We start from the raw sequence: 26,411 nt of genomic DNA on the forward strand, positions 1-26,411 counted from the left end.
TTATTATACTATTATTTACAGATCATAAACCTTGGAAATTAATTCTTAACTGATCCCTAAGAGGATACCTTAAGAATTAGAATGTCCATGTTAGAAAGAACCTTCCCATTTCTTTTTTATTATTTTTATAATTATTTTAATCTAATTAAAAAATTGTTACTATTTTTTTAAGTTGTGGGTGTTTACATTGACAAGCTTATGTTCTATATTAATCAAACATCAATGTATAAGCAATTAAGCGTGCTATGTTTATGTTAGTAAATTATGTAAAACTCTATTTATTATTTACTATGTTTTAAAGGGGTTGAATAAATAACATATTAAAGATTTATAAACCTATGTGTTAAAGAGGTTGAATAAATAAAATATTAACTATTTTTAATGAAGATCTAAGAAGAACTATAAAATAATATCTTGAGATAAAATAAAATTGAAATTTTATGTTTTATTACTATTGTTTTTTAATTAACTTTTAAATTAAGAAATAGTTTACAAATGAATGAAATAAAAAAAGCGGAGAAAAGAATTTAATTATAAAACGTGACGCAACCAATTATTTATTTTGTATGATTCAACATAGATATTTTGTTTTTATAGCAACTGTTTTGGCACAAGACATAGTTTCTTTATAACTAGGCACAATTATTTATTTTCTTCCTTCAATACACACACATATGTGTGTTTTCACTTAATTGACGGTGTGTTTGATTAAATTAAACTCGAAGTGTTTTAAAAAAAATGGGTGTAATAATCATTGCAAGATGATATGCACAACTTTTTTCTGATATATGTGTTAAGTTTATTATTAAGATATTCAATATAGTGTTCCCATGTTACATAATTATTGTGTTCGATAATTTAAGTAAAAAAATAACAATATTAAAAATTAAAGGGAAAAAGGGGAGGTGTGTTCATGAACCTAAATGTGGTGGCCTCACATTTTCTTAGAATCTATTCCATAATCATATTGACATAAGGGTGGATTAAGTCATTGTTTTCTAAACTTACAAGTTATGGACATTTAAATAATTCAAAAAACAAAAACTTTATATTAAATTATTCATCACAATTATTTTTTTTTTTTTTTTGAACGGCCAACAAAAACGTTTTATTAATTAGCAAGGAGCTACACCAAAAATATACAAGCCGGCTAGAGCGGCACACCAAACAACCATAAAACAAGAAAAAACAATACAGGACCCTACTCGAATTTAACCGAAATCATCGAATCTTTTCCAGCTCTCCAACGTAATCGCAGCATCCTTTGAACGATTTTTGACCCATAGATAACTCATAACCTTCACTTCCTCCAAAATCTTTGATACCTCTGGATAGGAACCATCAAAAATGAGTTTGTTTCTTGCAGCCCAAATACTCCAAAATGTGACATGAACAATGGCCTGGATAATCTTCTTTTTCTTTGTAGAACTTTTCACGAATAAATGCAGATCTAGAATGTCCTTTATGCCAAAGGCAAAAAACACGGGTATTTTGCACCATTGTGTAATAAGAGCCCAAACCGTTTGTGCAAGGTGACATGATACAAATAAATGCTCGCTCGTCTCCGCATAGTCTCCACATATGGCGCACCTATCCGAATTTACTTGAATATTTCTTTGAGCCAAAGCCATCCTCGTGGGAAGACGCTCCTTTTCAGCTCGCCAAGCAACAAAACCCACCTTTTTCGGCACCCACTTATTCCATACGAACGAGTAATGTGGCTGCAGCCTATTACAAATTTTTAATACTGATTTCACACTTCGAACTGAGAATACAGCCGATGTATCTAAGCCCCACCTGAGAACATCCTGATTTTCCGAAATTGAGACCGAAATCAGCAGGTCCGTCAACTCCGAAAATTCAGCAATTTCTTGATCTTGCTCAAAGGGTCTGGTCCAGTCCCAGCTAGTGTGCAGACCCCCACCGACCCGGATGATACGGTCCGATACATAACACATTTTCAGCCGTTCTAAGCTGAAAAGAGTTGGAAATCTGATGTGAAAAGGAGTGTTCCCGATCCATAGGTCCAACCAAAATAACGTATTTGACCCGTTCCCCACGACATTTCTAATGGCTTTGAAGAGATCTATCCCCTTTTGCTGAAGCGAATGATGAATATTGACTATTTGCTTCCATATACCCGGCATAGAAATTTTCGCCGGGATAGCCGACCAAGATCGAGAGTTATGATGTATGGCCCAAATCACTCTCCTCCAAAGTCCTTTGTTTTCAACCTTGAAACGCCACCACCATTTTGCCAACATAGCATGATTTGCATCCTTTAACGAACCAAAACCCAAACCACCGTATTCTATAGGTGCAATAACATTGTCCCAGGCCACCCAGTTCATCTTCGCTTTCTCTTCAGATCCACCCCAAAAAACACTCTTCTCAATCTATCCAAAGCATCGATCACTTGATTCGGGGCTTTATATAAGGAGAAGAAGTATGTTGGAAGTGCATTCAACACCGACTTTAGAAGTGTGACCCTACCTCCATAAGAGAGTTGTTTCGCTTTCCAAATAGCTAGCCTGTTCTTGAATAAATCAATAATGGGCTTCCAATTTTTAACTAAGTTCATATTTGCACCAACCACCAAACCCAAATGCTTAAACGGAAAACTGCCAGACTTGCACCCAAGGAACGTTGCCATGCTTTGAACCTCATGTTGATTTATACCCACCCCGTAAACACTACTTTTGGCAAGATTCACTTTCAAGCCCGATGCCAAGTAGAAGCATCTAAGAATGCGCCTTAGGTTGCTAGCATTTTCCGTCGACCATTCCCCAAGAAAGATTACATCATCGGCATATAAAAAATGAGAGATCACCGGTCCGTCGTTAGTACACTTGATACCCTTAAAAAGATTGACCATTGTGGCTTGTTTCATAACCCCGGTTAAGGCCTCCATAGCAATGACGAAAAGGAAAGGCGAAAGTGGATCACCTTGTCGAAGGCCCCGTGTGCATTCGAATTCCATTGTCGGGGATCCATTCACCAGAACAGAGGCCCTAGCCGTATTAAGAGTTGTTGAAATCCATTTCCTCCATCGGGCCGGAAAGTTCATTTGTTCCATTATTGAATCGAGGAACTTCCAACTCAAGGAGTCATACGCTTTATTGATATCAACTTTAAAAATCATCCCAACCTTTTTTTTAACCTTCAACCATGAGACAATTTCATTGAGAATAAGAGGCCCATCCATAATATTTCGTCCCGCCAAGAAAGCCGATTGTTCCTCGGAGATTATTTTCCCCATAATACCTTTAAGACGGTTCACCAAAACCTTCGAGATGACCTTATTAATTACGCCAATAAGGCTTATAGGGCGAAAATCCATAGGAGAAGCTGGATCCTTAACCTTGGGAATCAAGGCTAAAAACGACGATGTGCAACAACTATTTAACGTTCCATCTGCGTAAAACTTGTTAAATAGAGCAATAAAATCATTTTGAAACCCTTCCCAAAATCTTTTAATAAACTTAAAATTGAAACCATCCGGCCCGGGCGCCCTATCCCCGTCGCAGTCCCAAACAGCATCCTTTATTTCGATTAGCGAGAACGGAGCTATCAGATGTTCCGCTTCGCCATCCGAAATACTAACCAAATTAGGACATGTAAGTTGTGGACGCACTTCCCACGGTTCAGTGAATTGTTTAGAGAAGAAATCAAAAAAATTTTCTTTTATCTCCCCCGGATTAGAAATCCAACCCCCATTATCATAAATACCATTAATTCTATTGTTTGACAAATTAGAATTAACAACGCTATGAAAAAAGGAGGAATTTTCGTCACCTTCTAGTGCCCATCTCGACCTCGATTTTTGTCTAACATCCATTTGTTTAAGCCTTTCCATTTCTAAGACGAACTGAATGCACTCAGTTCGAGTGTCCAGTTCTTCCTGCCGAAGTGGTCTTGATTCAGCGATGTGTTCTAGATCACCGATAAGCTTCTTTTTTGCTAGATAAACCCCCTCTGTCCTCTGTTTTTCCAGAGCCAGCCAATCCTTAATTTTGTTCTTTAGCCATCTTAACTTAACCGCCAATCTCAGATCCGGTGGACCCGAAAAAGAGAAAGCTAAGCATAATTGTGTCACGTGCTCTTGGAACCCATTTATTTCAAGCCAAGAATTATAAAACCTGAACGGCGTGTGCCCAAAATCTGCTGGCGTGGTATTTAGAATAATCGGCCTGTGGTCCGAGATGTCCCTGTTAAGGGCAAGGACCGAGGCATTTGGCCATCTTTCTAAGAAACCTAAGCAAACCAAAAACCGATCGAGTTTGCTTAGTTTTGTACCATTATCCGAAATGTAAGTGAATCGCCCTCCACCCATGTTGTATTCATGTAGTGCAGCTGCCAGTATAAACTGATTAAAGGCATCAGCCTGCGACGCCACAAATTCAGAATTTTGACGATCTGCTGGTTCCCTTACTTCATTGAAATCCCCCATCATAACCCAAATTCCTTGAAGAGAATTCCTGACCTGCAATAAATTGGACCAAAGCTCTCTTCGCAACACAGCGTCATTAGGTGCGTAGACGTTGACCAAATTGATTCTACAGTTTTGATGAATCAATCGGCCTGCTACTACCAAAAAATACCGGTTCTTAATTACATTATCACAATCAAACATTGATGGGTTCCATAGACACGCTAGACCCCCTGACCTTCCTTGTGCGTCGACTGTCGCCAAATGAAATGCAGATCTGCCCCAAAAATTACTAAACAGAAACTTAGAAGAATCACCTAGTTTGGTCTCTTGGATAGCAAGAAAATGGATGCCATGACCCGTTTTAATACCCCGAACCCAATCAACCTTTGTAGAATTCTTCACCCCCCTTAAATTTATGCTCAAAAAATTCATTGAGAAACCTCAAAACCTCCATCACCAATAATAGCCTTTGCCGTGTCATCTTCAAAGCCGCGTAAGTCGAAACCAACCTTTTCGCCCACTGTTGTAGTGGCGTATACTTCTCTGGAAATCGACCCAGATTGGCGACCACCATCTGTCGTTGTAGAAGGGTTTGGCAACACCTCCTCCATCTGCTGATGATGGAACAATCTAGTTGGGGGGCCTTGGGTGGAGCCTACAGAAGGGGGGCTCCTGGTATCCCTATTTCTTTTTCCCAACATGTTCAAGGGAGTAGGCCCATCACAGGTATCCTTTTTATTCAACCCACAAAAATCCTCTCGGCCCAATTGCTTACCCAATCTTTCCTCACATTGTGTTTGGTTATTAAGCCCAGGTGTATTAGCAGGCCCAATATCTTCTTTTGTCCTGTTTGAATTACTTCCCTGGTGAGGCCCAGAGCCGTTGCAATTGCCAGCCGCCAATTCCTCTCCCACATCATCATTGTTACTTGGAATCCTAAAAGTCTTTTCATTTTCCCCATGCACATTGTCCCCATAATTTTCATTCCTGGGAGAATGTGTGGACATCTCCACTTCCCCATGCAAAATACTGCCCTCCGGCGGCTCCTTGTTGCTTTGCTTATTCCGGCCGCCGTCCGGCGACAAGTCAGGCCTGATCTCACCTTCTTCGGTGTCGTCCATCATATTTGGCTCATTATCCTTATTGTTTGGCTCCCATCCCGAGACGTTCGTCGGTTTCTCGCCGTCTAAATCCGGTTTCCAAACTCCTGCATTTTCAGTAACCCATATAACGAACCTCCTTTCTTTCCACTGTACGACCACCGTCTCCTCTATTCGTTTCCCGAGAGGTGCTAGCACCATGACGGAGCTATCAGAGTTATCAGATTCTAACCAAGAGAATGGCGATTCCTGAACAACTTTCCCAAAAAGACCCCCAATCTGGTCGAATAGAGAGTTATCTCTGAGGTGAACTGGCACACCAGTTATCCGAAGGGACACGACCCGTTCCATGGGAAGGTCCTCTCCATTCCAAACGTGGAACCGACTAAAAACATTAGATAAGCAGTCCGAGTGGTTACTCATAATGTCCTTAACTATCTCCGGATTTCCTAACGTAAGTAGCACACTTAAACCCCCAACATACGATAAGCCGTAGTTATCCAAACCACCGTCCATAAGGATATGATGCAAATTACTAAGGGTGCTCAGATTTTTTGCTATGCCATGGATTGAACGACCGATGCAATGTAGTGGATACTTTGAACCGTTACTGTCTACCGAAATCGTCTTTGAGCCCATGTTTGTAACGTGGGAGTTATCTTGAAACAAACTTGCAAATGATTGACCTTCCTTTACCGTCGCTCCCCCGAAAAAAGCCCCGCCGCTGTTCGGTTGATTTGTTTGTGTGGGTACCTTCGGCTTCCAGGTCTTTTCACCGACTACCTTTGATGTGTAAATGAATCTTTTGTGATTTTTATCGTACTTAGCCAAGGATACCGACACCTTTGCTTCGAGTATCTTAACTGTGTTCATATCCGCTAAGGTTGCATCGACATTCTCTACACCCACGTAGCGGATGAATCCGAAACTATTCCCTCTCTTGTCTTTCTTACGAGCCACGTATGCATCAGTGACGAACCCGTGCGGTTGAAATGCACGCCAAAGAAGCATTTTAGAGGTACGATCTGGTAGGTTCTGCACCAGGAAGGTCATCTCCACGCCATTACCTCTACTTTTCCGGTACTTTTGATACTGAACTTCCGTCCACGGGATGTCGTCGCCATCCATATCCCCCTTCCTACTTAGAATGTATTTCTGATAAATTTGATGATATTCATCACAATTATTAATTTGACTGTCTTCTCTTACAATCAAATCTTGTGTGGCCCCCATTGCTTATCTTCTTAATCAAATATTAATTATAACAATATTTAAAATGTTAATGTAAGTTTGATTTCATTTTCAATCTATCATAATCCATCAAATTGATAAACCAATCTTGTCGACCCATACACTGAGTACCTTTTACATTCAATTAAACGTATTCGACTTAGACATGTGATACACGATGTCATCAATTATAATAAGCCACTCAAATTTATATTTTTTTATAAAACATCTACGACGCTAAATAATATTTTAAAATATTATTAGTTGTAACTTAGGGGGATAAGGTAAATTCGACTTTTTTTTTCCTTTAAAAAAAAAAGATTTGAGTTAGAGGTTATAGTAATTAAATAAATAATTGATTAATTAATTAGTGGGGTGGGGTGGGGTGGGTGGATTAGAGTGGAGGTTCACATGGGAAGTGGGGTTAAGGAGCCTTCTAATCGTCCATTAATGTTGTTTTTTATTTTAACGTTAACGGCTTAACTGCCAAGACTTTTTTTGTTCTTAACTAAACTCCCTATTTACCATCAGAACTCACGTGATTCTTTCCTTAACAAAACCTAGGGGTAAATATGTTCACAAGTCAAATAATATCATGCTGACCTCATATGTGTACGAACTCAACTGGAAAACTAAATTAATTGGAAGTTATCCATATAGTATAGTATATAACAATTATACATTATACAATGAGTATCATATATGTGTATATGATAAATTGAAATCTAATAATCCAAACTAGGGCGGTAATAATCCATACGGATATATTGTCCAATGACAATCATTGCTTTTACATTAGTTGTTAAAGTCAATTTTACTATAAGAATATTCGATGTGGAGGGGCATGAAGAGATGGCGTTAAGCGTCATGTGACAGCCACGTAAACACGAGGACAGTAAAAAAAACATGGGATGGTGTTGGGCGTGGAAAGGGCCCCACCTAGTGTTTTTTTTTTTCAAAAAAAAAAAAGCTAACAAAATCACCAACACCCTATCACAAACAATCAATCAACCGTCGTGGAAAACGCCAAGCCTGGGTGATTTTGTGGGCGTGGACTGTCTTCACGCCAGATTTCCACACCCACACCGTATGATCTAACGGGGAAGTAATGTTGTGTGCCTCTCAAGAACATCTCACATGTGTGCCCCTCAAGATCACCTGATTGTTTTTTGTCCTAATTAATATGGGGTAAATTTTTTAAGCATCATAAATGGAAGCTGTGAGTAAATGAAGTTACTTCCTCACTTAAAAACAAAAGTGAAATTTAAAGTGTTACTGATTAAATTGTTAGTATGAATTATTTTAGGCAAATGCATCATAATTCAGATTATTAAAATCCAATACATTTGTTTGTATATTACAATGTAAACTAAGTAATACATGGATAAACTTTATTACAACTATATTTATATGAAATGGTTATACATACATAAAAATAAATATGTAGACAATGTTCAACTCAACTTACATCAATTAGACCCTTAAATATAGTTACCCGTCTCATCTCACAAAAATATTAACTCATATTCTTAAGCTCTTAAATATTTTTCCTGACCTATAATTTATAAATAAGTAATTAGTTAAAGAAAAAATAAATCTTTATACATAAAACCTAAAAAATGTTGAACCTATTAGAAAATACATGGTTACAAATCATTTGATATAAAGAAAAAGGAATATGATATAGGATTCGGTTCAAATGATAACCACTACGAGTTGTGAGAATCATGAGAACTCCTACTTACCGCACGATTTGGACCAAATTTTTTTTTGCACAATCGTAGATGAAACTATTATAAACACATCTGTAAAAAAAACAAAAAAATTATCGAGCCGGTAGTTTGGCCTGATGTAAGTTTTTTTTACGCGCTCTTATAAATGTTTTACAAAAGATAAATATTTTTTGACACCTCATGTAAATGTGTGTACGCAACATTTTATTAATTTATTTATTTATTTTTTTGCTGAAACAAATGATTTTTTTTATGATTTTTGAGAAAAAAAATTTGGAAAAACCTTTTAAACGACCTAGTTCTCACAATTCTCACCACTCGTGATGGTTCTCATTTTAACCAATCCGATATGATATATATTATAAACTAAAACATGAAACAAAAATTGTGATTGCAAGTCAAGTCACTAAAAAGTACCATTTATTATTTTATCTACTTAATTTCATATATAAAATAATTAGAATTAGAAAAAATAAATATCTTCATATACAATGTATAAAACATAGGCATGCGAGATGGAGACATAGAGTTGAACGGACGTTAACTAAAACGGCGTTACAACTTTTCATCCAAATTTATAAACGACCAAACAGCGACCATATAAAAACACACATTTTATCAAATCAAACTCACACACACACACTCTTTCTCAAACATTTGTTTCAGAGAGAGAAAGAGAAAGAGAAAGAGATCTGGACTGACAAATCCTATCTTTCATCACAACGCACACCGGTTGCTTTACATCCCATATACATACACAATTCACCTGTACAACAACACCTTCAAGAGGTGCTGCCACTTTATTATTCATTTCTTTTTTAAGTCTAAAATACAAACCGCTGAATTTCGTAAAAGAATCTGAATTCGGATTCATTGAAGAAGAAGAAGGTACAATTTTTTTTTTTTTTTTTTTTTGGTGATGAATTATGTTTAAATCATGTGATAGTTTTGTTGAAGTCGAATAACTTTGGCTTAAATAAGCGGAATAATTGTGAATTGTCAACTCAGAAATAAGGAGTTGTTTAGATTAAGTAATTTTGTGTAAAGTTTACAACCAGCATAACTGAAATTTTATTTCATAGAAAGCAATCTTTGTGAATTATGCTTATAATTGAGTATTAATTTGTGAAGGCAGTGGTATCTTGTTGGTTCTTGACGAGGAGACCAAAGCAATCCGACATACGTGGTAAATGTGCCTCCAAGATTGAGGCGCAACCGTAACAGCAACCGCAATCACAACATCTACATGGGCAGTGGTAGATCTACGGATCCGTGACGTTTCGCCTTGGTTAAGTCTGCAAAAGCAAACATAATTTACAAAATTCTCACACACTCGAAAAAAGGCTGTCGAATTCTCGCTATTATAATCGGATCCGATCCAGACCCGGAGAAGCAAAATCTGTAAAAGAAAATCTGATGGAGCTTCCTCAACCTCGACCGTATGGAACACAAGGTATTTTACATGTGTGTTGGCACGTGTATGTTAGCATACGTACACAGTTGATGAGATGAGGTGGGGTTGGGGGTGCACGTTAAGCAACAGAATTAGAAAATATTGTTAACAGAATTTGTGTGTGACGTTGATGTTGTTGAAATTACAGGTAGGAAACCAACGCATGACTTTCTTTCACTTTATTCACCTGCTCAGCAAGATCCATCTCCTACCCCTCCAGGTAAACAAGTTTTTCCCTTCGATGAGCTCGGTACCGTACCAAATTTCGCCAAATATGTTCGGTACAGTACGGTACCGGTGTTTGAACGCTCCCAAAAATAAATCAGTATGTGAAATTTGATACCAGTACCCGGTAAAAAATGCCCATCCTTACTTTGGTATTTATCCTCATTAAAGCGGTGCGGGTTCGAGTCACAAAAAGCGAATAATAGGTGGATTTTAAGGGTGTGTGTTCATCGTTTAAAAAAATAATAGAAAAATTATCCACTTTGAAATTTAAATCTTGCTAAGTATGTTAGATATTATAGATGAGTAAATAGGGTTCTATGTTGGGAGATCTGATTTATGTCATATTTTTTCAATTACCATGTGAATAAATTTACTTTTATAGATTTGTGACAATTATATAGTATGTAATAATGGTCATAGACAAATCCATAATAAATTTTTATATAAGTTGTGTTAAAATAAAAATTGCAATTTTGAGTTGACGTTTTTAAATATTATGTAGACAAAACCAAGAAAGTGTTATATATATTTTCAACTTTTTAGACATTTGATGGAAAATTGGAAACCCATACGTTTGCAAATCATTTTCTTGTTAATATTATTAATCTGTGGTAAAAAAAAAAAAAAATCAGAAATAATATTCTTAATTAAAAGTGTTGGTTAAAAAAAGTAGAAAAAGTAGTGAAATTTGGATAATTAGATAAAGACTGAAGAGACAAAGAAAGACATAGAAAAAGGAAGACAGTAACAAAAGCAAGATATCTTTGTTGGGTTTGATGTTAAAATCATCAATGTATAATTTACTATAAAACATATATACGTATATGTAATAAACAATATTTAAAAAAATATATATATAAAAGTTAATGGGTTAAAAGGGTCAACATGTGAACATATCAAGTCAACCCGAACACAACTTGCTTAAACAGTAAAGTGAATATTGTTTTTTCATCCATCTAATGTACATAACTGTCAACAGGTGGCTGCTACCTTGAAACACATGACTTCTTGCAACCGCTGGAACGCGTAGGGAAAAATATGGCTAAAGAAGGAAACAAAGTCGAAGAACCACCGATCAGGAAGGCCCCCCCACCGGCTGCACCAACTGCAGTAGAACACATTCTTCCTGGCGGGATTGGGACGTACAGTATCAGTCACATTTCTTGTATAAATCAAAGCCAAAGGATGCCAAAGCCTGAAGGGGTCCTGATCACAGCTGCACAATCTAGTGGCAGCGATAAAAATGACGAGAATTCAAACTGCAGTTCTTACACAGGGAGTGGTTTTTCACTGTGGGAAGAATCTGCTGCGAAAAAGGGAAAGACAGGGAAGGAGAATATCGCTGGAAACAGGCACGTGATACGAGGTATTTTTGTTACACTTTAGTTGATCCCGCGTCGTTTTGTTCTATCCACATAGAGATACTGGTAACCCCTGCATCAACTATCACCAATGCGTTCAGGGACGGCTCAACCATTTTGAGGCCCAAGCCGTTTTAAAAACTCGCGTCCTTTTCCAAATGTCATCATCGTAATCGTTGACGGATCTAGGATTCTTTGTGGGTGGGTAGCAGAAATTGGGTTCATTAAAGTAGGATTGGACTGTATATAAAAAAAAATTTAAGGCCCAACTTTTTTTTTGTTTTGTTAAAGTAGCATTGGACTAGTATTAGACATTTCTAGGATCAGAATGTATAAAAATATATATTTTAAAAATAAAATTGGGGGCCCTATACTCAAGCCTAAAAAATCAAAGAATAGAGCTGGCCATGAACGTGTTTTGACGTGTTAGGTGTCTAATGGCGGAGCTCAAACAAAAACTCAGTGGGGGCGGACTGGGGGGCGGACTTTTAAAAATCCAATATTTTACAGTACAAAAAAATTGGAAATTTCCGGTAAAATTAACACTATGAGCGAAAAATGGGTGGGGGCCGGGTCACCCCGGACCTATATAAAGCTGCGCCCCTGTAAGCTATGGATGAGACCAGAACTCTACAGTTAAACGTTCTTGAGTGGGAGCAATCAATCCATGACGGGTGACCTCTTGGAAAGTTTCCGCTCAAGTAACCAAAAACAAATCCGTGAGCTCCTTGTGCGCAAAACGGACAATATTGGTTGGTACGAGGAGCTGGATGTTACAAGATTACAATATTATTCGTCACTTTGCTTTCTTTCGATTTTCTAAACTAATAATAATAATAATGTTATTACAAATATGTTGTTAACAGAGGGGGTGATGAAGATGGGAGGAGTGCCATGGATGGCATCCGTGGAGCGGCCATCACAGTCATCATCCGCCCATAACCATCCAAGCGCCACCATCAGTTCTCTGTCGTCTTCGCGGTCTGTTGGCTTTCTTTTCACTTTGTATCTTCTAATGAATATCTATTCAAGTTTTGTTGATCTTGCAGTCCATCATCAGCCCAGAAGAATCCGAGCTTTGTCGATATGTTAAAGTCCGCTAAAAGTTGTCAAGATGATGAGGATGATGAAGAACAAGAGTTTGTTATCAAGAAAGAACCATCCTCACACTACAAAGGTATATCTTCTATCTCTCATTAACTGTAACACAAAATAATAATAATAATAATATTCTCAGAATGCACATATTTTTTCTGTAAAATGATAGGTGTTTTGTCTGTTAAAGTAGACACAGCACATCATGATCAAAAGCCCAACACCCCGCGTTCTAAGCATTCTGCTACCGAGCAGCGTAGAAGAAGCAAAATTAATGACAGGTACGCTTAACAAGTGCATGCTAGTCGTTTTTCGACTATAGTAAATATTGATATATGGTCTTTTAATACTTGTGCAGGTTTTCGACACTGAGAGGACTCATTCCTCATGGTGATCAAAAGAGAGATAAAGCATCATTTTTATTAGAGGTATACATAGAGAAACATATATGGTTTCTTTTATCATTCACCCAAACTTATAAATGTTATATACCAAACGAGAGAACTCAACCCAAAAGACTAGTCTGATGGGTGAGAGAGCCCATTTGGTATATAAACCCCACATCAGTTGCCCATACAACCGATGTGGGACAAGTCCCATACCTTGCAATGGTATTAGTCCATAACAATAAATGCTTAACATTTGAAATATGAATTTTGTAGGTTATTGAATACATTCAGTTTCTACAAGATAAGTTGCATAAGTTTGAGGATTCATGTCGGGGATGGAATAACGAACCGCCTTCGGTGATACCATGGGTAAATTCAAGCTTCCAAGTATATTCCATGTTGTGCGTCTGCGTCTGATTACCATTGGGTGTCAATCGTGTCGGGTTGACGGGTTGAGTGGTTCAACCCGAACATGAGTCGTGTTATAATTCGCGTCAAAATATCAACCCTAACCCGCACATACTTAAATTCATGTAACCCGACACACCCTTTTAACCCAATTGTCTAAACGTGTTAAACGGGTTGGCTGCTAATAATCAAGTTGTAAATGTGTTAATCGGGTTGGTGGGTTGTAACAACAATGGGCTAAACGGGCTAGCGGGTCGACCTGTTTAATTAATTAAATTGGTTAAGCAGGTCAACCCGAACACGACCCGTTTATCAAACGGGCTAGATATGACAACCTAAAACCTTGTTATTTTCATGTCATGTTAGAAACTATCCCCTCTAGTTCTAACTTTACTATCACTTTAATTACTACAGAACAATAATCAAAGACCAACCGAAGGTTTTGTCGATCAACCGCAAGTCCAAAACGGTGCGTCTGGACCAGCATCGGTCAACAAGCGCGTTGCGTGCATTAACCTTCCCCAAAAGGGGCAACCAGTATTAGATTCTGACTTAACTTCCCATGAACAAGTTGGTCAACACGCTCGGTTGACCAATAAAGGATCTCCATTTCCTTCACCCATGCAGCCAAACATATATTCTCCTGGCTGTGGAAGCACCAGTGTCACCGCACCACATCCTTTGACACTAGCGTCGGATACAGCGAAGGCAGCATCTCCATTATGGCAGAGCCGATCATGCACAACCGATTGCACCACGGTTGCTCGCGATAAGCTGAAAGATCAAGAACTAACAATTGAAAGTGGCACAATTAGCATCTCAGCCATTTACTCTCAAGGGTAAGAATTCATTTGAACAGCATAGGCTAACGGGCTAGCCCGCTACTTCGACTAATAACGTGTGGATGTATTCGTGTGCAAACAGGTTATTGACAACGCTAACACAAGCGCTACAGAACTCGGGTGTGGACTTGTCACAAGCCAACATTTCAGTACAGATTGACCTAGGAAAAAGAGCAAAACCTAGTACACATGATTCCTCTGCCCCCATTCTTAAGGTACATATAAGCCTGGCAAAATGGGCTGCACTGGTCGGGTAACGAGTCAAAATTGGGTTCTAACGTAGATGGGCTCAAGTTGAAATGTGGTAGTTTTAGAAAGAAAAAAAAATATCAAAAGGGTTCACCCGACATATTTTTTTTATGGAAGGTAGTGGCGACACATGTATCGTACATTGTTTGACGTAAAGGTGGTGTTTTAACATTTAATATTTTAATCTGGTTACTTATAAATGGGCCGGTTTGGATGGGTAAACTAAAGAACCATCATAAAAAGAAAACGGGTCGAAAGTGGCCCAAATTTTATTTTCAAACCATAAAATCTTTTTTTTTTTTTTGTGGGGGGGGGGGGGGGGGGGGGCATTTTATTCAAAGAAGTTAGATCATTGATATATATATATATATAAAATATTTAACGAAAAATGTTTCAAGTCAACCTAATCTGACCCTCTTCAACCCACTACAAAACTTGCTTATAACGTTTTGTAATGTTTATTGACAGACAAACGAAGATGTAACGCTAGCGCGTTCAAGACTTGCAAGCACATGGGACGAGAAAAGCGATAAAGCGTTGAAGAGGTTTAAGACGAGCAGAAACTAAACCGAAACGCTTACTAGGACAAACTTAATTCAAAATTTGGTACCATCACTACTCATTTTTTCCAACTTTGACCTTATCGAAGATCATTCTTGTTTTACATTTGTGTTCAAGATACAATGTACATTTCTTTTTTTTCTTTTGGGGGGTGGGGGGTATTGCATAGAATATTCTGACAAATGTATTATTGGTATTATTATCATTATTATTCATTGTTATTTATATAGGGAGGCTTCCAATAGATTTTTGAGAAGCCAAAATTATACGATGGAAGGAAACTGAGTCACTGGTTATTTATTGAAACCCCATTTTTTGTGTTAATTATTTATGTTATGAGCGTTTGCTATTTTATCATTTATGTGGTGATATGATAATGTTGAGCTTGGGTGTCATTTGACATGTTAATGTGGTTTCCAACATGAGTAGACTTTATCTACTCACACCGGACTAGGGGACATGATGACATAAGTACGTCTAGGACGGACTACAACACTTGAACTTAGAACTAAAACTTGTAAAATACACAATGACGGATTTGATATTTCATATGGAGCTCACTTCTAGTTATTGGATATTAATATCATCCTAAAACAATAACACGTTAACAACATAAATCATTTTTGATAATGTACAAGACTGTTTAAAGGTGATACATAGGGCTGTAAACGAACCGAACGAACACGAACAAGGCCTTGTTCATGTTCGTTCGTTAAGGAAATAAATGTGTTCACGAACGGTTCATGAACACTTAACGAACGAGATTTTATGTTCGTGTTCGTTCATTAAGGAAATGAGCATGTTCGCGAACGGTTCACGAACACAAATGAACATAAATAAATTTGGCGAACTCGACGAAGGATAAAGATAGATGGCCCAGAGAGTAGCACTCGAACTTGAATCCTTTATTGTGGAATTCGATCATAGTCGTGGATGTAAATAATGAGAAATGAAAGAGAAATGATGCATAAACAAGGTGAAAGTGGGTTTCCTAGTTTAATTGTTAGGGAAATAAAACAAATAAAAGTTTAATAATATAAAAAGTACATATGAAATATAAGAAAGTACAAAGATCTTCAATTAAAACACAAACATACGAACATAAACGAATGCAAATCAACGAATGTTCACGAACACGTTCACGAACACCTTACCGAACGTTCACGAACACAATCGAACGAACGAGACCTCTGTTCATGTTCGTTCATTTAACTAATCGAACGAAATTTCTTGTTCATGTTCGTTCGTTTATTAATTCATGTTCGTTCGTTTATTAAACGAACGAACATAAACGAACTTCCCGCCGAACGGTTCACGAACTGTTCGTTGAACGTTCGGTTCGTTTACAGCCCTAGTGATACACCATCAATAAACAAAATGTCTATATCTTGTACTTGGTTTAGTACAAGGACATGTTTCAATCAAAAGAATTATGTGGTACATAACTACATATTATTGTTGCATTAGCTCTTTCTAATACTCTATACATGTTATTTCATAGTGTCATTTGCCCAATACTTACTCCCATATAGACTCCACTAATCTTGAAAATGTCTTATTATGTTTGGTATTTTGAATTAATTGTTTTACAAGTATACACCATTTCAAAAAAAAAAAAAAAAATGTGACTAATTTGGGTATTGGTGGGAGTGGATTGGTTAGATAGTCCTTATTCCTTAACATCATTACTTAGCCACTTGGAACCTACACAACACCCAATTACAACTCAATAATCCACCAGATAATGTATAAGAGTTTAATCAATAAGACAATGACTTTCTTTTACATATACATCATGAAAATGATGTTTCTTATTTCTTTTCTTTTTAAACTAAATCCAGATATTCATTTTTATTGATTATTTAAAACTTATTGTGTTTATTGAATGTCTATCAAAACATGTTCAACTTAATATTAAACTGTTTTACATAAGATAATGATTATTTGACTAAATTGTGCACATCTCACTTAGGGCTGTTTGTTTAGGGGGCGTTTGGTTCGTGGAATGTGTAGGAATTGGAATTAGGAAGTTTTTCTTTGTAAAATTGATCTTGGTTGGGGGAGGGAGGAATTTGAAATCCTTCACTCTAATGAAATTTGTGACTATTTCAACATTCCATTCCATTCCTTCATTAGAGTGAAGGATTTCTAAGGAATGTTGAAATAGTCACAAATTTCATTAGAGTGAAGGATTTCAAATTCCTCCCTCCCTCAACCAAGATCAATTTTACAAAGAAAAACTTCCTAATTTCATTCCATTCCATTCCATTCCACGAACCAAACGCCCCCTTAGTACTTAATGAGGCTCAACAATTAAAGATTTAAACTATTTGTTTTGCAAGCATATGTCAGAATTATTAGGTTAAGACAATTGCCTCTGAATGGTTAAACATTATACTAAAGGTTGTTTGTTTACCTCTTAATGGGGCTCTTAATGGTTCAAACCTCTTACTGGTTCAACACTTAATGGTTCAGACTGTTTGTTTCGCGGGCATGTGTCTGAATGGTTCAGACATTTGCATCTGAATGGTTAAGCATTATACTGAGTCTGAACGGTTAAAACCTCTAATCTGAATTGGTCAGACATTTGCCTCTGAACGGTTAAGCATTATACTGACTCTTAATGGTTCATACCTCTTACTGGTTCAGCACTTAATAGTTCAGAATTCTTACTGGTTGAGCACTTAACCATTCAGAAGTTGCCAAACAGCCATGGTTATGATATCTAATCTGAATTGGTCAGACATTTGCCTTTAAACGGTTAAACAATATACTAGCTCTTAAGGGTTCAGACCTCTTACTGATTCAGCACTTAATGATTCAGACCTCTTACTAGTTCAGCACTTAACCATTCAGTATAGCTCTTTAGACCATAGAATCTCAAAAGCATAATACCAAAGCTAATCCATATTTCAAAACCATAGCATTTCATTCAAAGAGAATACTACATTTGACTTTTTAACAAAAAGTCAAATCTAGATTTGTACATAATTCTCCAATCATGAACCATTCTAGATACCAAATCACAAAAGTTGCCTCTTGTTCAAAGTTTTAAAGCTGACTTTCAATGTCAACTAAAATTCACTCTTCAATGGCGCCTCCATTCAAAGGATTATCACATTTGACTTCTAACAAAAAGTCAAATCCAAATAATACATACATATTCCCAATTACAGAAGTTGCTTATTCTTCATAATCTCTTAGTTGACTTTCACTTTCAACTAAAAACACTCCTCAATAGCCCCCAGAAAAGTGTCAACCCATAAAAAAGTCGAACCCTATTTTAAAAACGCGGTATCATGTATTCACACTAGACGTATGCACACGTGCGAAAACTAATCTATACTTCAAACGGGCATGTACGTATCAGTAGTTTCGAATACCAATATATAACCCTGCAATGTCAGGGTAGTTGACTAGTTTCTATACATAATTTTTGCATTATTAAAAAATAAGATACTAATAATAAACCCGCATCCCAACCCTATCAAAGGTCCAATATACGCTCTTTCGAATATCTCTAACCCGCCACCAACACAACCCGCGGGTCAAAAGTCAAGAAAGACCCGCCCGGGGCACCACTGACTCATGGGTGACCTAACTAACCCTCAAAAGTCTCATTATAAAATGCTCACAGGTTTAGTCTCTAATGGCTGTAAGCATTCTTCTGGATTTGCATAAAAGTAATCTTCTTCTTTCGGTCGATCTGAAATAACCACTCGTTTTTTCGGGCTCCCCATTCGTGCGGAGTGTGCGTCCTTTACGGCATTTGAGAACTCATCCCAACTCAGTGACCCGCTTGTGTATTTGTCTATTAGTTCAACCAATAATTTTCGGTCCAATGTTATAGTTTTCTTGAAGCCCAAGTATCTGAAAAAGATATAGTCTTTATCTGTGTATGGGATTTAATTATTTATAAAGTTGGAAAAAATGACAAAAGAATACTTTTTTTTTTATACCTGCGATGACCTTCGACAACTTTGGCCATGTTCCCGTCATACGTGGGGACAAAAATGTCACTTTCCAATGATACGAGATAGTCCAATGCTGCCATTTGTGATGAATGGTTTTGGAAAAATTGAAGGTCATCTGCCCCTAGTAAAGTCTCTTTTCTTACCTGTAAAGGCACAAAGGTTAAAATGGTAATTTTCTACCATTCAACATAAAATCATAACCTTCAAGGGGGTGGCGCAGTGGTAAGCTCGGTTCGGTTCGAGCTTTGTTTTCAAAGCTCGAGCTCGGCTCGTTGGTAGTTTCTTAAGCTCAAGCTCGGCTCGGGCTTGGTTGATTTATTAATTATTAATTAATATATTAAATGAAAATAATATAATTAATAGACTCGTTTAGGGTCCCGAGCTCGATAAGTGAAGCTCGGGCTCGGGCTTATTTACTAAACAACCTTATCTTTAGGTTCGGGCTCGGTTTGTAAACAAGTTTAAATAAGCTCGGCTCGGCTTGGCTCGTTTACTAGACAGCTTTAAATAAGCGGTAAATGTTATTAAATATTAATAAAAACTAAGATTATCCTAAGGCTCGACGAGTCTGACGAGCTTTACATGCCAGGCTCGAGCTCTGGCTCGATAAATAAACGAGATTTATTTTAAGCTCAAGATAGACTCGCTTCGAGCTTTTTCTTGAGCCGATCTCGAGCAGCTAGCGAGCCGCTCGGCTCGTTTGCACCCATAAGTTTAACAAAAACAAAAAAAAAAACATAAAACACGAAATCATTCTGTTTGATCACAACACAACTAGTTTTAGCATATTGTTTACTAACCAGTTTCGGGAAAGCGGCTGCAAGATCAGCCATTCGCCTTTGACCGCCGTATATTTCACCAGCCGCAATATATATCTGGATGTCCCTATCAATGTCAAGCGCTCTCAGTGTGAGGGTGGTTTCCTCGGGAGTCAAAGGGCATAACCCGTCTTTTCTCTTCAATTCGGAGTTTATAATCTTTTCTTTCCACCATGGGTACGCATATCTGCCAAAAAAAAAAAAAAAACTTTACACACGAAACGGTATTACCAAACTAGTCAACCATATTATGTAGGTCAAACCTCATTCTAGTCAACTCTTCCACCTCATCAAGATTGCATCCTTGTGTGCATCCAGAAAACGCTAACATGTCCATTTCGTATCTAAGATGCAGCACTAGAAATGGCCCATTTTGCCTCAGACGTTGAACGATACGCCTACCCAAGTATTCTATTTGAGGAGTAAATCTCAAAGCATCGAAATTTACTCGACACCTCAGCTTCTGAAGTTCAAGGGGTTGACCGTTATTGGCAAGCCGAGCATCGGTTCTATTCAAATGCACGATTTTGTATTTTTTAATTAAAGGAAGAATCTGCACATGTCGAGAACAAAACCTTAAGCACGAGGGTGTGTTTGGTTGGTTGCCTAACAAACTATTTAAAAAAATTGAGTAAACGTCAGTTTGAGTCCCTGTGGTTTACTTCAACCGACACTTTGAGCCCCTATTTCTAAAAACGTCACTTTGAGATAACTGACGAATTTTAGAAATAGGGACTCAAAGTGTCAGTTGAAGAAACCACACGGACTCAAACTGACGTTTACTCAAAAAAATATTATGTATTCAAAGTACAAATAAAAGATATTAAACAAAATAAAGCCGTAATATCATAAGATATATTTCCTATTTAGAGTCATGACAAATAAAGATCATACCTGATTATGATAATAAGAAATATCTGACCAACTAATGGGAGGCATAGTATGCACGATTCCTAAATCCGCTCTCTTTTTAAGCCGAGGAGGAAGTTGTTTGAGTATACGGACTTCATCTCTCAAGGACGTAATGAAATGATTAACGTCAAAAATGTCTTCAAACTCACTGTCATTCGATATTTATATCACAATCAATTCAAATTATTCAACATTAGATTTGCACAATAATGCAGTATAATGTCATGATTTGCTGTACCTTGGATCAGCCCAGAAAGACGTCTTATCCAGCTCGGGAACTATAAGAGTAACATTCAAAAATCTTGCAATTGCAACCATATCACAAATCTACAGGATCAAAATATAGTTAAAAAATTAAGAAAAAAAAATATATATCTTTTGAATATAGATATTATACGGTCGTTCCATACATTACTAAGTCCGCATAAACACATGTTCCTACGGTATTAACTGCGATGCATAATACGGTTATGCCTATTCAGCACTACATACAAATAAATGATCATACCGTAAGCGCTCCTATACGTGTATAAGTTATATAGAAAACACGTACCGCAGACCGCATTTGATTGAGTCCTCCATTACATGATACCATAAGGTAACCATTGTTCTGATAAACCCCTACACCCCACATCAAAATACTCATGTTAACATCAAAATTTTCAAACTTCAACAAACACCCATAACAGCTATTGCCACTTATGATACAACTAGGGCTGCAAACGAACCAAACGTTCGACGAACAGTTCGTGAAATGTTCGGCGGGAAGTTTGTTTGTGTTCGTTCGTTTATTAAACAAACGAATACAAACAAGAAATTTCGTGCGTTTAGTTAAATGAACAAACATGAACAGAGGGCGCGTTCGTTCATTTATGTTCATGAACGTTCGGTAACGTGTTCGTTTGTGTTCGATAGTTCATTAATGTTTTTAGCTTTTGTATTTTACTTCAAAATTCCGACAAATAAAATATTTAATAAGTGTCAATGTATTATATATTTTGTTCAAGAAACGTTTGTTTGTGTTCGTTTGTTACCATTTGTGTTCATCGTCGTTCGTTTTCATTCGTTGCCTAAAATTAACAAACACAAACGAACACGAACACGTTCGTTTCCTTAACAAACAAACACGAACATAAAATCTCATTCGGTAAGCGTTCATGAACAGTTCGTGAACACATATATTTCTTAACAAACAAACACGAACAAGGACTTGTTTGTGTTCGTTCGGTTCGTTTGCAGCCCTAGATACAATATCATCATCATAAACAAATTAACAACACAAAGATGCAATGATCACTCACTCTTGTGTGGAAGAACCCTAACAGGAGCAGCAGGCAAAAACTTGACATCTAAAGAATGAGAATCTTGAGTGGATGAAGAAGGCCACCCCTTTAAAACCCTAGGACCCCATGTATCCCCTAAAGCTGTCAACTGAACCAAACAAGTCCACAATAACACCATTGTTGTCCCCCTAATTATCCACACCTTCATTTTCGAAGAAGAAGACCTTGCATTTGTCTTCCATCCCATTGCCCTAATCCCAATTCCAATTTTACCCTTCATATCCCACACATTTTACTATCCCCACAACCCCTAAAACCCTTAATTATTATGTGGGTACACCAAAAAAAGCACAAATTTAGGATCTTGTGATCTGAATATCTGATCAAATTTCAAGAAAAGATAATGTTTTCAAGATCCAAGATTTATGTAATCTTGATCCAACAGAGAATCAAACTTTACACTTACCCACTAAATTAAACAGCATTATAAGACTTGAACAAGAATCTTTATCAAGATTTCTTGCATACATACATTGAATAAACACATTTGGGAATTAGATCAAGAAGCCAAAAGGGGATCAAATCTGAAATGGGTATTAAGGGAATTTAATGTTGGAGTGACAAAGCCACCGACAATGTGAAAATTAAGGCATTTTGGGATCTGGGATCCGATCAAAAACAGGGGATTCTTGAAAAAGGTGGTTGCTTTGGTGGTTGTTTTTGACCGGTGGTTGTGCGGTGGTCGGAGACGGCGGTGGAGAGAAAAAAGATAAGAATTGACAGGTGATTGAGGGGGGAAGTGGGGTACTGAAATTTGTAAAGGGTTTTTGCTTTTATTTATATACAAGAGTTAAACATACAAAAGATATTGACATTCAAAATGTATACGTCAAAACTTTAGATTATGTTTTAAGATATGTTATATGTAAACATGTTAAGCAATTTTGGTTATTATAAAAAGGAAGAGAAAAGAAAATGATTGTACGATTATATTTCTATGAACAAAAAATCAATTGTATGTTTAAACTCTCAACCTCAAGAAGAGGAATATACGCACCTACACCTAACACAAATTCTCTTTATTAGAAAATGTATTCTAATTTGAAAAGCAATTAAAGATTTTATATCTAGCTTTGGTTTTACTTGTTAATAACTTTAGCAAGGTGAGATAAGAATATGATAACTTAATATTCAGAAATCATCAACATGTGTGTGGATATACTATTTATAAAATAAAAAACTTTAAAAACAATAATATAATGCATTTATATGGCATAATGACTCTTAAACATGTAATATTAACATGTAGAGTTAATTGCTCGGATGATCTATGTGGTTTCACGTTTAGTCCTCATCTTTTGAAAATAGCATGTATGTTCCCTATGGTTTGTCATTTTGTTACTCGGATAGTCCCCCAACATTTACTCTGGGGACTATCCGAGTAACAAAATGACAAACCATAGGGAGTATACCTGCTATTTTCAAACTAACTGACATCTACTCAGGGACCATCCGAGTAACAAAATGATAAACCATAGGGAGCATACCTGCTATTTTAAAAAGGTGGGGACTAAACGTGAAAAAACTTGAAACCACAGGGACCATCCGAGCAATTAACTCTAACATGTATATTATTAAATAATTCGTAATAAAGATTTAGAAAGAGTAAACTGCCATTTTGGTCCCTGTGGTTTGGGCACTTTTGCCATTTTAGTCCAAATCTCAAACTTTTTAAATCTGGGTCCCTATGGTTTCACTTTTATTGTCATTTTAGTCCAAAAGTTAAATTTAGCCAGATTCCCCAACTAAAATTGTGATATTTTGTCTTTATCATCAGGGGTATTTTAGTCATTATAGATTTATTATAACTCAATATTGATTAAAAATAATAAAACCCAAAAATCTATTTAAAAGCACTCATCTGTTCAAAACCCCACCATTCCAAACCCTAATCAGCCACCTCCATCACCAAAACCCTCACAACTCCACCAATGGCCACCGTAACCACCCATCTGAACATTGTCGGACCACCAATCTTCATCGACAATAACAAATAAAAACTAGCACCATCTTTTGCTATTGAATGCAGATGTTCACAACATTTGGTTATGCAGAGTACACATGTTCCACTATCTTTTGATGCAATCACCACTTGCCACCGCCACCTGCAGCAGCTACCACCGCCTGTCGTCGAATGTCACCACCACCACCACAAAACTTAGCAAAGCAAAGGGTCGCCACCACTATCACCGCCACACCTGCAAACTAAACCACCACCTACAAATCAAACCACCACTGGCAAATCGCGTGGTGACGATGGGGGTTTAGTATTCGAAGAAATAGGGGCGGCGACTAGGGTTTATGTTTTGAGCTCAGATCTGATAGGCTGATTTTGCCCAATTTTTTGTGGTGTTTGGCTGATGTTGGTGGGTTTATAGCGTTTATACGGTGTGGTCCAGAGGTGATGGTTGTGGTGGGTAGTGTCTACAAGTGGTGGTTAGTGGGGTAGTGGGTGGTGTTAGCTGGTGGTGGTTAGTGGGGTGGTGTCAGCAGGTAATGGATAGCGGTGGTCGGTAGGTGATGGTGGTGGTGATGTCGGATGATGGTGGTGTCTGGTTATGGAGCATGTGGAGAGAGAAGAGAGTGTATAGGGTCAAAATTGGTCGGTATGTGATGGTGGTGGTGATGCCGGGTTGCTTAACATGGTGTCTGGCGGCTAAGCAGGAGAACTAGGGTTTGGGATTTGGGGGAAGATGAAGAAGGTTCTGGTAGTGATGTGGAAGAACCTTGAACATCAGAATGAAGAAGCTTAGTGCCATTTATATATATTAATTATTGATATGTTATAATAAATCTGAGATGGACAAAAATGCCCCTGCACAAAAAAACAAAACAACCAGCTTTTAACGGTCAAAATATGGGGTTTTTGGATTTTGGACTAAAATGGCAATAAAAGTGAAACCACAAGGACCCATATTTAAAAAGTTTGAGATTTGGATTAAAATGGAAAACGTGCCCAAACCACAAGGACCAAAATGGTTGTTTACTCATTTAGAAATTATAAATCAATATTTTGAGTAAACTGCCATTTTGGTCCCTGTTGTTTGGGCACTTTTGCCATTTTAGTCCAAATCTCAAACTTTTTAAAGCTGGGTCCATGTGGTTTCACTTTTATTGCCATTTTAGTCCAAAATTCAAAAACTCTCTTTTTTGACTGTTGCAACCTGCCTATTTTGTCTTTTTGTGCAGGGGTATTTTTGTCCAACTGATTTTCATTTAACATATTCTTAAAGAATAAAACTAAATAATCCCTTATTTAAAGCTCCGAGCATTCTATTCAACTACAGGGCATTCTATTCAACTACAGAGGAGATCTCCGGTTTATTTGCAAAGCAGCAGGAACAATTAAAGGCAATGCAGAGAACACTAGAAGACGAAAAGAATTATGAAACCCAGATAGATTCTCACCACCAAAATAAAGAAGCAATCGGGTCTCAATGCAGTGGTGGCATGAAGGCGGCAGATTCAACCACTTCCACCAAGAAGAGACGCGCAAATCAAGCTGAGACATCAAGTGATGAAGCTAGTGTAACCGAGAAGCATGAATGCGATGTCCGAAACCAAGAAACTTGTGAAGAAACACAAGAAGCAGAGTTTCCCAATTTTTACCCTAGTGGTAAGGGTGCTTTTGGATCTGATATCGACGGCGACACTGCGGCTGCAATCGAAACCGAACAAGTTATGGAAACCGAAACCCAAAATATCGACTTGAATAAGTTAGCCGGTGATACAATGGTAATCGACGACGAAGAAGAAAGGGTTAATAATACCAATGGCAGTGAGAATCTTAACCAATCTATGGACCCGATTGAAGAAGATACAGAAGCAGGAGACACTATTAGAATAACTGACCTTTTGGCTTCGGAAGTTGCCGGGAGTTGGGCTTGTGATACCGCTCCATCATGTGCCGTTTCTTAGAGAGACAGAAAAAGATGAGAGGGATGGGGGAAGGGATACGGTTTGGTGGTGTGTGGTAAGGTTTTTGAGGTAAAGAGAAAGAAGAGGGGTGGGATCTGTGTTATGTTTTGAGAAGATGGAGTGTTTGGAGAAGATTAGGGTTTGGTGTTGGGGAAGATGAATATCTGCTCTTTTATATGGGGAAAGTGATAAGGGATTATTTAGTTTTATTATTTAAGAATATGTTAAATGAAAATCAGTTGGACAAAAATACCCCTGCACAAAAAGACAAAATAGGCAGGTTGTAACAGTCAAAAAATGGAGTTTTTGAATTTTGGACTAAAATGGCAATAAAAGTGAAACCATAGTGACCCAGATTTGAAAAG

General features: G+C 37.4%; 2 protein-coding genes across 4 annotated transcripts; one reads left to right on the top strand and one right to left on the bottom strand.

Annotated features, from left to right (window-relative positions):
• Positions 1-9,120: 9,120 nt before the first annotated feature.
• LOC110936642 (transcription factor BIM1) lies at positions 9,121-15,405 on the top strand. Of its 3 annotated transcripts, none has more exons than XM_022179048.2 (12): positions 9,121-9,383; positions 9,627-9,948; positions 10,097-10,168; positions 11,156-11,542; positions 12,404-12,518; positions 12,587-12,714; positions 12,805-12,913; positions 12,991-13,060; positions 13,295-13,390; positions 13,844-14,268; positions 14,354-14,486; positions 14,989-15,405. In XM_022179048.2, exons 2-12 carry the CDS (start codon positions 9,912-9,914, stop codon positions 15,085-15,087), a joined length of 1,671 nt encoding a protein of 556 aa, XP_022034740.1. In that variant the 5' UTR covers positions 9,121-9,383; positions 9,627-9,911; the 3' UTR covers positions 15,088-15,405. The 3 variants fall into 3 exon arrangements, with proteins under 3 accessions (XP_022034740.1, XP_022034742.1, XP_022034743.1); XM_022179050.2 differs by having other exon boundaries at positions 12,823-12,913; XM_022179051.2 differs by having other exon boundaries at positions 9,127-9,383; positions 12,826-12,913.
• Positions 15,406-18,398: 2,993 nt separating this feature from the next.
• On the bottom strand, positions 18,399-22,954 carry LOC110936643 (rhamnogalacturonan I rhamnosyltransferase 1). The gene is made up of 8 exons (XM_022179053.2): positions 22,087-22,954; positions 21,339-21,406; positions 21,024-21,112; positions 20,768-20,933; positions 20,137-20,426; positions 19,856-20,060; positions 19,041-19,198; positions 18,399-18,951 (listed from the first exon to the last, which is right to left on the bottom strand). The coding sequence occupies exons 1-8, from the start codon at positions 22,346-22,348 to the stop codon at positions 18,702-18,704; spliced, it is 1,488 nt and encodes a 495-aa protein (XP_022034745.1). The 5' UTR covers positions 22,349-22,954; the 3' UTR covers positions 18,399-18,701.
• Positions 22,955-26,411: the final 3,457 nt, after the last annotated feature.

Source organism: Helianthus annuus, chromosome 4, assembly GCF_002127325.2.
Source record: "Helianthus annuus cultivar XRQ/B chromosome 4, HanXRQr2.0-SUNRISE, whole genome shotgun sequence".
NCBI classification, from domain to species: Eukaryota; Viridiplantae; Streptophyta; class Magnoliopsida; order Asterales; family Asteraceae; genus Helianthus; species Helianthus annuus.

Bases quoted from the DNA above. Each gene is read 5' to 3' on its own strand.
- LOC110936642 (XM_022179048.2), top strand. From the start codon at position 9,912: ATGGAGCTTCCTCAACCTCGACCGTATGGAACACAAG. The intron at 9,949-10,096 runs GTATTTTACATG...TTGAAATTACAG, and splicing joins TCGACCGTATGGAACACAAG to GTAGGAAACCAACGCATGAC. The intron at 12,914-12,990 runs GTACGCTTAACA...ATACTTGTGCAG, and splicing joins AGAAGCAAAATTAATGACAG to GTTTTCGACACTGAGAGGAC.
- LOC110936643 (XM_022179053.2), bottom strand. From the start codon at position 22,348: ATGAAGGGTAAAATTGGAATTGGGATTAGGGCAATGGGATGGAAGACA. The intron at 19,199-19,855 runs GTTAGTAAACAA...GTGCCTTTACAG, and splicing joins CAGCCGCTTTCCCGAAACTG to GTAAGAAAAGAGACTTTACT. The intron at 18,952-19,040 runs GTATAAAAAAAA...TATCTTTTTCAG, and splicing joins GTTGTCGAAGGTCATCGCAG to ATACTTGGGCTTCAAGAAAA.